Source organism: Diadema antillarum, unplaced genomic scaffold (genome assembly GCF_040938485.1).
Source record: "Diadema antillarum isolate AM-2024a unplaced genomic scaffold, OU_Dant_1.0 seq00000320_RagTag, whole genome shotgun sequence".
NCBI lineage: Eukaryota > Metazoa > Echinodermata > Echinoidea > Diadematoida > Diadematidae > Diadema > Diadema antillarum.
The window spans coordinates 1048160-1060869 of NW_027271339.1; the positions used below are offsets into that span (position 1 = coordinate 1048160).

General features: G+C 37.4%; 1 protein-coding gene across 4 annotated transcripts in view; it reads right to left on the reverse strand.

The window, feature by feature from the left end:
- LOC139730519 (uncharacterized) overlaps positions 1 to 12710 on the reverse strand; it is a 312627-nt gene that overhangs the window by 178917 nt on the left and 121000 nt on the right. For all 4 annotated transcript variants that reach the window (XM_071641366.1, XM_071641365.1, XM_071641368.1 and 1 more), the window contains one exon: positions 8504 to 8677. In XM_071641366.1, coding sequence (XP_071497467.1) covers positions 8504 to 8677 — 174 coding nt within the window. The remainder of the gene's footprint in view (positions 1 to 8503; positions 8678 to 12710) is intronic.

Below are 12710 nucleotides of genomic sequence, written 5' to 3' on the forward strand. Positions count from 1 at the left end.
GATGCAACTCTTGCATCCTTGAGGGTTTTGAGATATTCAAGATGGCCGCCAAAATGGCCGCCCAAACCGGAAATTCCCATGTATTTCCTTCTAAATGGTGAGAAATTGAAAACAATTGATGGTTTTACCCTATTTTGAGGGTGCTGAATCCAAATCTGAATGGCGTAACTCTTGCATCCTTGAGGATTTTGAGATATTCAAGATGGCCACCAAAATGGCCGCCAAAACTGGAAATCCCCACTTATTTCATTCTCAATGGTTCAAAATTGAGAACAATTGATGGTTCTATCCTATTCTGATTTCAAAATGGCCGTCAAAACCAGAAATTTTCACGTACAGTGTATTTCAATCTTAATGGTTCGAAATTGAGAACAATTTCATTGATGATTTCTCCCTATTTTGATCACTGTGCTGAAAGCGAATCTTGACGATGCAACCCTTGCATCAATGAGAGTTTGGAGATAATAAAGATAGCCGCCAAAATGCTCCCAAGAATGGTAAGAAATTGATAATAATTGATGGTTGTACCCTATTTCAAGTTTTCGTCAATGGTTCGAAATTGAGAACAATTTCATTAATGATTTCTCCCTATTTTGATCACTGTGCTGAATGCGACTCTGGATGATGCAACCCTTGCATCATTGAGAGTTTGGAGATATTCAAGATAGCTGCAAAAATGCTCCCCAGAATGGTAAGAAATTGATAATAATTGATGATTTTATCCTCTTTCAGGTTTTCGTCAATGGCAAAATCTAAACCCAACTATACTCTGCTGATAAACGAATGTATATCGTAGTTCTTTTATCCCAGTTTGAACTTGCTGTACAGTGAAAGCAGCTCTACGGGATATCTTGGAGTTGGTATGATACAGCTTTGCCAGCAATGAATCCTGCAAGACTACAGATGTGGTTGAATATTTGCAAGATTACACTGTTTCATCTCCATATCATGGATATGTTTTGAACACTAACAATCAGTGGACAAGACATGCTCATCTTGATCACATTGTGATAGTGATGTAGAGAAGTTTACCGAGATTCCCAACATTACCTGTCTTAATCCATGAACACTCACATTGGTTAATTGGTTTATATTGGTGGTCTTCATGACATTGTTGAAGACACGAGTTGGACATTTTTATAGTTATGCTTCAAAATTTTCTTCAATATGATGTAATACTATATATATATTTGTTTGTTCATTTCCATCTGGTAAGACGGCTGGATAGCCCATATTCAGCTATATTAAGCTGGTCTTCCAAAAGGTCCAGTTGGATGTGAGGTGGGACCACTTTGTCGGGTTAAACACCCTGCTCTTTGCGATGAATGAATGAAGCGGGATCTTTTATGTGCATGAGTTGTTACACTCTCATACACGGGACCGCCATTTTATGTCCTATCCGAGGGACATATATATATATATATATATATATATATATATGTATATATATTTATATATAATGGGGCGTCAAACCTCGTATCTACAAAATGTCACATGTTCAGGGGAGAAAAATAAAAACAAAAAGCAAACAAACATGGCAGCCAAAGCACTGTAACAAATGAGAGAACAGGCCTTTCCTTTGACATGCCATGGTAGCTTCATTTTTTTGGGTAAGACAGCTAAGGTTTGGACAGAACATCATTAAATGATTATGTGATTGTTTATTCAAAACAGTCATTTTCACCAAAATTTCAGATACAGGGTCTTGTTGCCCAAGCGACGATATATATACACATGAGGGGATGGAAAAATCACAGGGAATGCGCCGTAAAAAAAGAAAAAAACTAGAAATGTCGCTACAGCGACTGGTTATACCCCCGCCAAACAACATTTCATAAGCTTTGGTCAAAACAACATTTCATAAGCTTTGGTCAAAAAACTGAGGAAGTAGTTAAATCCGCAAGATCTTTCCTTGATCTTCTGCCATTAATATGCCGTTACCATGGCAACGTACTTTCGGGTACTGTCGAAAAATGCGTCTTGCACATCTACAACCAAAGGCACACATCTGTACCAAGTTTCATGGAAATTGGGCAAAAACTGAGGAAGTAGTTTGCAACACAAAATTTTCCATCATTTTGGCTCATAATATGTGAGCTGTTACCATGGCAACATACTTTTTGTCACTGTCAAGAAATGTGTCATGCTGACCTATATCCTAAGACAAACATTCAATATGAATTCCATGAGAATCGGAAGAACACTGATGAAGCAGTTTTGCCATGAAGCATTTTGCCCTATATTTTACCAATAACATGCCGTTACCATGGCAACGCATTTTTTGCCACTGCGGAAATATGTGTCTTGCACATTAACATATTCAGATGAACATCTGTACCTAATTTCATAAAAATTGATCAAAAACTGTGGGAGGAGTTCGCGACGCAAGATTTGTACCCATTTTTGCCCATAATATGCCGTTACCATGGCAACATACTTTTGGGTACTGTCAAAAAATACGTCTTGCACATCTACAACCCAAGGCACACATCTGTGCCAAGTTTTATGGGAATCGGTTGAAAACTGAGGAAGTAGTTCGCGACGCAAGATTTGCAACGGACCGACCGCCCGACTGCCCGACCGACAGCCCGACCGTCCGCTGATTCCTATATACCCCCTTCAAACTTCGTTTGGCGGGGGTATAAAAACAACAAACGACAACATGTAAGGTAATAGTTGATAGTCCAGTACTTGCGAATATCATAATCACGCAGAGTGCTTTTGAAATTACCCTTATATTGATATTTACTACAGTGGTCATGGATTCAACCATTTCTAGTGACATAATCAGAATATGCCACAAGTTTCATAAGAGTACACGGCGAGACTCATAAGAATACAAGACAAATTTCAACACCAAATACCAGCAGGCCATAATTTCATAGTTACTCTTATAGCCAAAAAGGATTAACTTCACATCAGTCTGTGAAGCCCTTATTGGCTACCACAGACATTACTTTATAACAATTGTGCATAAAGACATTTTCAGTCGTATCTTTGTGTTTGTACGTTTCAGTATGATGTCAATATCATTTTTTTTCCATTACGTGTTAAAGTTCCGTTTGAGACATATCAGAATATCTCAGTATATTACAATACCATTGTGACAGTCGTTTTGGGTGCCATTAATTGTGGCTGATTTGACAAATTTGCTCAACCGAGTTGAATTCAAGAATACGGATTATTGCTTTTCACCTTGGATTTAATACCTTGCTTCACGTTATAGCACAATATTTCACAATTCATAAGAAAATATTATGGAATTTCCGTTAATATAGGACATTTGTAAATATCCCAAAACCTTGAGCACCCTTGAAATGTTGTAAGACCATCAATTTAGAAAAAAAAAACAATTTTGCAAATTATTTTGGTGATCATCTTGGACATCACAAAACCCTAAGAATGCAAAATTGCAACAACAAAATGTTGAGGGTGCTGAATAGGGTCTCAAAAATTTCAATATTGACAGTCATTTTGGTGGTCATCTTGGAATTCTCACCCCCCCCCCCCAAAAAAAAAAAAAAAACCCACAAGAGTTCCATCAACCAGGTTCGGATTGAGCACCCTCAAAATAGGGCAAAACCACCAACTGTTTTCAATTTTACACCACTTAAAGGGAAATATAGAATAGGGGGCCTACATGGGAATTTTCGTTTTTGACGGCCATTTGGGGCCATTTTGGCGGCCATCTTTATCATCTCAAAACCATTAAGGATGCAAGAGTTGTATCCTGCAGCTTCAAATTCAGCAAACTCAAAATAGGGTAAAACCATCAATTGTTTTCAATTTACACCATTTATAAGGAAAAAGGGGGTATACATGTGAGTTTCCATTTTTGGCGGTCATTTTGGTGGCCATCTTTATTATCTCAAAACCAAGGAAAACCAAGGATACAAGAGTTTTATCAAGGTTCTGATCCAGCACCTCTGAACTAGGGTGCACCCATCAAAAGTTTTCAATTTCTCACCATTTAGAAGGAAATACATGGGAATTTCTGGTTTTGGCGGCCATTTTGGCGGCCATCTTGAATATCTAAGAAACCCTTAACGATGCAAGGGTTGCATCATCCAGATTCAGATTTAGCACCGTCGAAAAACTCTAGCGTAGAACTATCAATTGTTTTCAATTACCATTAAGAAGGAAATACATGGGAATTTCCTGTTTGGGCGGCCATTTTGGTGGCCATCTTGAATATCTCAAAACCCTCAAGAATGCAAGAGTTGTATCATCCAGATTCGGATTCAGCACACTTGAAATAGAGTAGAATAATCAATTGCTTTCAATTACTCACCATTTAGAAGGAATACAAGGGAATTTCCTGTTTTGGTGGCCATTTTGGCGGCCATCTTGAATATCTCAAAATCCTCAAGGATGCAAGAGTTGCACCATCCAGATTTAGATTCAGCATTCTCGAAATAGGGTAAAATCATCAAATATTTTCAATTTCTCACCATTTAGAAGGAAATACATGGGAATTTCCAGTTTGGGCGGCCATTTTGGCAGCCATCTTGAATATCTCAAAACCCTCAAGGATGCAAGAGTTGAATCATCCAGATTTGGATTCAGCACCCCCAAAATGGGGTAAAACCATCCAAAAATATTGGGTGGATGGTAAAACAAGGTTCAGCCTTTGGCACCCAGAATAGAGGTTTTCAAATAGTAGGAAAATGTGTCATCTTACTTGAGCAATCCCTGTAGAATAAATTTTGACAAATTTCTCTAACAAATTTATACCACATTTTTTTTTTCAATTTGATGTCAATTACATGTATGAGAAAAAAAAAAAAACTAGAAATGTCGCATTGGCAACTGGTATGCCTCCGCCATAATGCATGATTCTCCTAATAGGTCTAGAGTACAATGTCTTCACAATGTGTGATGACAGTTTCACATAATTGGCAAAATATTAAAAATGTCAAGTTTGTGTTGAATGTTCACTTTCCTTGAACTAGAAAAGCACTCTGAGAGCGCAGACCTCCGCCAAGCAGCTACTTTCCACCGATGATCTTGCTCTTCCCAAAGAGATTTTTCTCCTCTCCACCATTGGGGAAAAGCTCTTTGGGCTCCTCCATAGAGATCAGTGATTTTCACCCATAGGTACACATGTTGAAAAATCGCCCGATTTCCCAATATTGAAGCCTTTGTTACGTCATAAACCCTCAGCTGCGCGGTGCACTTTAGAGCACGCACTTTAGTGCACATATGAAAACCTAAAAAAAAAAAGCGCAGCTTGACCTCCCAAGTTCATTGACCCTACCTGCCAAAATATTAAAAAATCCTTCATAAATTCCCCAAATATTCTCGGATCACTACCAAAATTTAAGCATTTGTTACTTTTACCATTCTCAACCTTTCCTGCAAGTTTCATCCAAATCCGTGCACAACTTTTTGAGTTATTTTGCACACGGACAAACAAACAAACAAACCAACCAACCAACGGCAACGAAAACATAACCTCCTCCCTTGGCGGAGATAATTAGGTTTAATTGGATAAATGGCTATATTGTCTGAGAGTACAGGTATTTGGGGATTTGAGGACTTTTACTTGACTTTTGACCTTTCATTTAAGTTTAAGGAAAAAAGAAATTTAGCACTTTCACTTTGACCTTACGACCTTTTGGCAATAATCTTCCAAGAGAATCTCTATTGGATAATACATGCATACACTAAGTTTCAAGAAAAATCCTGCAGGCATTGCATAGATGAGAGGAAAACAGTGATATTTTGAAGAGTTGACCTTGATCTTTGACCCCATGACCTTTAACCCATGACCCCTACATTCCCTAGATAATCACTGCCAGTCAGTGTATGCATATGCACTAAGTTCCATGAAGATACCTAGAACCATTTGTGAAATATGGAGAAAAAATGGAAATTTAATCATTTTCACTTGACCTTTGACCTTACAACCCAAAACTCTCTCTCTGGAGAATCTTTATTTGGTAGTTCAACACTAAGTTTCAAGAAAATACATGCAGGCATTGCATAGATATGGAGGAAATAGTGAAATTTTGAGCACTTGACCTTGAGCGATTGACCTTTAACCTGGAAGCATGTGTGCCCAAAAGTTGATCGGCGCAACTTCGCCCACTCATACATATAATGTACATGCCAAGATTCATTAGGATAGCTCAAATAATTTTTTAGTTACGCTGTCCACAAAATTGATTACGGACGGAAGGACAACCTGACAACATCATGCCTCCAGTGACACTTCGTGGTGGGGGCATAATAAAAAAAATTAACCTTGTAAAATTTGACCATTTCAAGTAAAAAAAAAAAAAAGTCATTTTTGCATTACGTGCACACAAACAGGTGCAAGTAATGCATGTGCATGCACATGAACACGTAAGACTTTGAAATGCTCATGGTCTGAAATGAATGCAAGATGATGTCTAGCTCATTTGGAGCATTCTCAAATTTTGATGCTCACATACATGCATGTAAGTGCCATCAGGGCCTTTCTTTGTATTGTACATGTCGAACATCACATGAAATATTGCTCTACCAAATTTGATTGAAAAAAATATGTTAAGAAATGGAGATAGAGACAACAGTGTAATTTCAAATAATGCAATTTTAAACAATGTCATACTGACATCATGGTTAAATGTTTAAAAAGAAAAAAAAATTACACCATCCTGAGATAATGAGATAAAAGTGACATTAGTTTTAAGTGATAAGACCTTGATCTCTTTTTAGAGATAATCAATAAACAAAATCTGCAAAGAAAGAAAGAAATGATAAGAATAAAAACTAGAACTATCACTGAAGGTGATTGATATCCTCGCTCCAGCAGCTCAGACTCCAATGAAAAAAAAATTGAACCAAGGGTTTATCGGGTACAAACACAAAGGACATTTTGCACCTATAAATCTTCTTACATACCAAATTTGACCTTAATAGCTTAAATGCTTAAGTTTGATTAAAAAATAAGTGGTTACCATGGCAATGTTTTTAACTCATACTAACACAATAGTGCCTTGCATACCTATCCCTATAGATCATACATACTAAATTTGATCTTAATTGCTTGAATGTTGTGGAAGTAATACGACTCACAAGGTTTTAGTAGAACTGTGGTTAACATGGCAATGCTTTGTCTAGCAAACTTAAAACTCAGGTCTCCACATCTATGCTTCAATGCCATAATGTCTACTAAATTTGATTTCAATTGCTTCAAAATTGTGAAAGTAATTCACTCCACAAGATTTTCAAGAAAATGCAGTTTCCATGACAATATGCCATGTTGGTACAAACACAAAGAGTATCTTGCATAACTACACCTATAGATCATTGTACATACCAAATTTGAAATAAATAACTTTTTTTTTAATACTGTGGAAGTAGTTCACTCCACAAGGCTTTGGGAAAATTGTGGTAACCATGGCAATGCTGACTCCAACAAACACAAAAACATGTCTTGCACATTGTCACCTCAATGTCATCATGTACCCTAACTTTCATCTTATTAAGGGAGTTCACGGCACAAGATATGCAACTGACCGCCTGACCGACCGCCCAACTGACTGCCAGCCCACTAATGTAGAAATACATCAACCACATATGTAAAATTGGACAGCACCAACAAATGTAGAAACACCCACTAGTGTAGAAATAATTCACAAACATCGCCCCAAAAATGTACGAATGGTAAATTGTTTATTGGCTTTTGCTGGAAGACATGCCTAGCATAAGATACAAGTATGCTGTGTACGAGTGTGTGTGTGAGAAATATGATGGTATTTTATGCAATTGGTATGAAGTCGATAATAGTATGCATGATTAATTATTCACTTTTTTCCCCCACAAGTTTCTGCTCCAGCTTAGGTTCGGTTGATAGACTCAGAATTGACAGTACTCCAAAAATAGGGAAATAGCAAAAAAAAAAACAAAGAAAAAAAAGAGACCTCTTTCGAAATCTTTATGAAAAAATTAGAACTTGCCATGTACACGTACTAATAAACAGGAGATACATGTACATGGTGTATCAAACAGGAGATACATGTACATGGTGTATAAACCACATTCAGTTTAGTTTACATAATTTCTACATTTGTGGTTGATGTATGCAATTTTGTTACTTTATTAGTGGGCATTTTGACATTCGTGGGCACTGTTTGTTTTCTATATTTATGGTTGATGTAATTCTACATTAGTGGGCGTTTCTACATTTGTGGGTTCAAGAACCCTTGAGCACTCTACGAGTCAAATCTTAACAGTGTATCATAACAGTGTAACAATATAGGCCTATCATTAATCTATTACCTCAAAATTTTTCTCACATTGTTCTTTCAATGATATCTGGGATGTATGGAATTCACGACAAAAGCAACAAAGGGCTTCCAAAGGGTTTCAGCATTAACAGAGAAACATGGTACAAATCATATGTTAATGTTATTTCATTTCAGCATGTTAGCCAAAAGCCACAGTGACTAATTCTCTATACCGAGGGAAATTACAAATGCTGCAATGAGCTAGATGGTCACAAGCAAAGACTTACTTGAATTCTGCAAACTCCAATTTGCCATCTCTATCTTGGTCATAGTATCTGAAGATATAGCGACATCTCAGCTCAGCGGGCAGCCCCCCATGAGGTGCAGATGGTTGCATTGCTGCGAGCCCATTGATGAAGTCCACTGCCTGTAGGTATCCCTGCTTCTTGATATCAAAGGCCCTATCAAGGAGATAAGTTATAATCATCTGACATTTATCATGTATATTATCTTCAATGGGGATGTCATTGGCTTGAATTCCCAAACGTTGTCTCGATTGAGTTCATGGACCATATGACGCCACTGAGACCATGGTCTAAAGTTTTGTGTTTCCCAAAAGAAGTTTAGATTCAATCTTTGGTCTAAATGCATAATGTAATGTCAAAATGCCTAGCTTTGATTTGATGTAAATTGCACAGCAAAATTTTAATCTTTTAATCCATATTTCTTTCAAAGAGCTGTGAGTAGATTTACTATTGAAGTGGCATTGACACAAACTGGGAATTTACTTGCAAATCCAGTAAGGGACACCGCTTCATATTCAGTCACCACATAAAATGCAAGCTACGTGTGACAGGAATGGAACCGCAAGAAACACTTCCACTGTACTGTGGCACTGGGTGATTTCTTGATACAGTGTAGGTTTTGGCAGGTTTGTGCGTTTGAGCAGAATATGTGAAGTTGGTACGCCATCGACTGAGTCGGGCGTGCGAATGTGGCACATAAAGAGTTAAAGGGATAGTATACAGGTAGTTTTGGTTTAGATGAGGATTCAGGTTTTAACTTTTTGTGAGATAATTAGAAACTACTTAGGAAATATTAAAGAACATAAAATTCTACAAGGAATTTGAAATTTATTTTATGAATGTCAGTTTTGAAAGGGCTGAGTTATCAAAAACAAAGAGGTCCTTATAAAGGGTTGGTCCCATCTTTTAAAAGGACTTTGTTTTACTTTATTTTTTGATATCTCAGCCATTTCAAAACTGATTTTCATCAAATAAATACTTGATTCCTCTTAGAATTGTATTCCCTCTAATACAGTGCCGACCGCGGGAAACGTCACATGGGCCCCCAGGGCAAATGCGGGGAGCCCTTTCGTACGGGCATACTAGTTTATACGCGGGTGTTTGGACGCGTATAGATGAAGCAAGTCGCCCGCACCTTCGCGCTCGTCTGAACACCCGCATTTGCCCGAGCGCTCCAGGCGCTCATATGCAGCATTGGATGTATATTTAGAATCAAATCTCCGTGCTATCAACCCGCGGATGGTTTGCTAGTATCATTAATACTCGTAGATGTCCGATGTTGCTTACATTAAAACATGGACATTGCCCGCTTGTCTAAACTAATAATATCAAACTTTAATTTGTAATTCGTAATAATCATCCGACATTGGTCTCTAATCAATTTTCCTCACTCTTCTACATTGGATCGGAGAAGATGAATCACTGATTATCATTCACAACTTTGACATCGTCCGCTAGGTATAGCCCTAATTTGATGAACACGCAGACACGAGCCCCAGAATGAATTATACGATTGTTAGTTACTACTTTGGGTGTGATTTCATGGAGCACGCGAACGACTTGTGAAGGACGAGAATGGCAAAATCCAGCATTCGTATGTTAGTCTGCAAAAGATCGACAAGCGAACGCGAGGGTTCGGAAGCATTGTCAATTGTTCGCGAACGTCTTTTTTTACTTACGTGAGAATTTCAAAAAAGTTTAAAATATTTTGCGAGCCTTTTCCGCACACTTGATCGTGATTTGCTCGTGAATATTGTTCTTGAAAGTGTCTTTAAAGCCTCGTCATATGCACAAGACCTTTGCAAGACACGCGAGATGTTTGCAAAATGTTCGTGAAACCCCAAACAGACTCCGAAACTTTGGAGAATGTCTCGTGTATGTTACGCGAAATCTGCAATGTTTTTCCGATCATTTTACGACGTAATCGCAAACTGTTCGCGTACCTTTTGAGACATTCTCGCGAACGTTTAGCGCATGTTTGTGGGATGTATGACCTACGTTTTCTACAAATCAAAATTGGAGCATACATCTAAACATCAAACAATCAATAACTACTATATAGTAGAAAAGAAATGAAAGACTAACAAAGAGAAAGAAATGTTTGATTTAAAAAGAATCGCAGAATCTGAAGTATGCCAAAATTATATTTGACACTAGAGATTATGTGTTGAAGAAACTGAAGAAAAAAAAAATCAAATGCTTTACTAATGGAGAAAGGTCCTAGAAAAAAAAAAAAAACTGTTGGCACACACACAATAGTACAATGAGAGAAAAAGTAAGGAGAAATACAGGAAAGAAAAAAAAAACTCCAACTCAAAGAGAGCTTCCACCTCTCATTAGGTACATTTTCTCCCACGATTATTGAATTTTTTTTTGTTCGCATTTCCGTCGCGTGTTCTTCGTGTACATAACATGCTGTACTTATTAGCAATGATACACACAACATTTGCACATATGTCGTGGGAACTTCGCACAAATTGTGCAAGAATAGTTTTCGGCTTCATAGTCGGAACACATTCGGAGAAAAACTTTTCCGAATGTTGCATTTTGTCATTCGCGTCCTTTAATTTGCAAATGGTTCGCGTGCTCCGTGAAATCACACCCTTAGCAACTAAATCATCGCTGAGGTATCATTGCTCCTTAACGAGCTGTAACCAGAAAATCGATTTGCGGACATCATCCGCTACTGCATAAATGTTAAAACATTGACATCGTCTGCTTATTTAATAGTGAAATCAACATTTGATTATTCCTTAATTATTCCTTCGACCAACCTTCCATATTGGCTTTATTTATGTAATACACTATGAAATCATCCCCTATGTATGTAGTTATCAATTAAAGAAATCCGCTTACATATAGTCCATCAATTTTCTGACACTAATCGCTACTTCATTGTTAGGCCCCTATTCTTATAATCATCGCTCGTACATTGTTGCTCGACCTGCGAACCTTGTCCGTTGTTGCGTAAAATAATCAAACATCGATATCATTTTCTTATCACAAATATAATTAGTCTTCGACATCGTCTGCGAGTCATTGATTTGATAAAAACCTTGACATTGTCCGATATTTATTGTATTAGATGAACCCGTCCGCTGTTGCGCAAATTATTCAAACATCGACATTGTGCGTTTATGAATTTCGACATCGTCCGTGAATCAATGACTTTATAAAACCCTCGACATCGTCTGATATTCATTACATAAACCAGCGGAAATGAGTCCCCGGATTGATTATTTAAACAATTCATGACATCAGTTGCTACACTAGTGTTGGCCTACTTGTCAACTTAACCATCACTCAGACACAATTGTTGCTCATTATGAAGTAAAAATAGACTCACGGACGTCATCCGCTTGTGCATAATATTATATTCAAATATCAACATTGTCCGCTAATCGTTGCTTCAATCAACTTTCCGCAACTTTTAACATGAGACCTAGTATTTGCTGGTACATGTAGTTTGCTGTTTTTGTTTGTTTTTTTTGTGTGTGGCTTTGTTGTTGTTGTTGTTGTTTTTTTTTTAATCACTCTTGTGATCGGGACGAGGGTGGGGAAGGGGGAAAGAGTAGGGTGAGCCAAGTACGAGTGAGAGTGAACAGGGAGAGGAAAATTGAAAGATGGAATCCTCTGCTCACGATTTGTCTCTTATACTAGAGTATATAAATATTGTCATCTTTTTTTTCCCTTCATAGTTTGTAACATTTGTTATGTTGGTGAGTCAATGTGTTGATTTTTTGTGCCGTAAAAGAAGGAATTAATATTGTAGAATGCCGACCAAAAACAAAATGGTTTTATTAACAGTGCGTGCACATACGACCAAGTGCGTATAAAAAAGAAAATTAACCGCCAAAAATAGGAAAAAAAAAGATAAAAGGATTTGTTTCTCCGTTATTTGGTCGTTCAATATCTTTTCTTTTCTTCAGCAGTTGCGCTTGACATTGCCTTTTTTTTTTTGGGGGGGGGGTCATATTCGTTTTACCAACCTAAGGTTCGCTATGAAAATATGAAAAATGAAATATTCTGAAAAAACAAGATTTCTCTAAACACCACATGTAGATGTTTGTAAAAGTCAAATGATGTCATGATTCATAATCCGGCCGAAAATGCAAGAACGTTTTGTGATTCCATAGGTGTGATTAATTTAGTTGTCGGAACTTTGGAATATGGAGCCTTGTTTTTATAC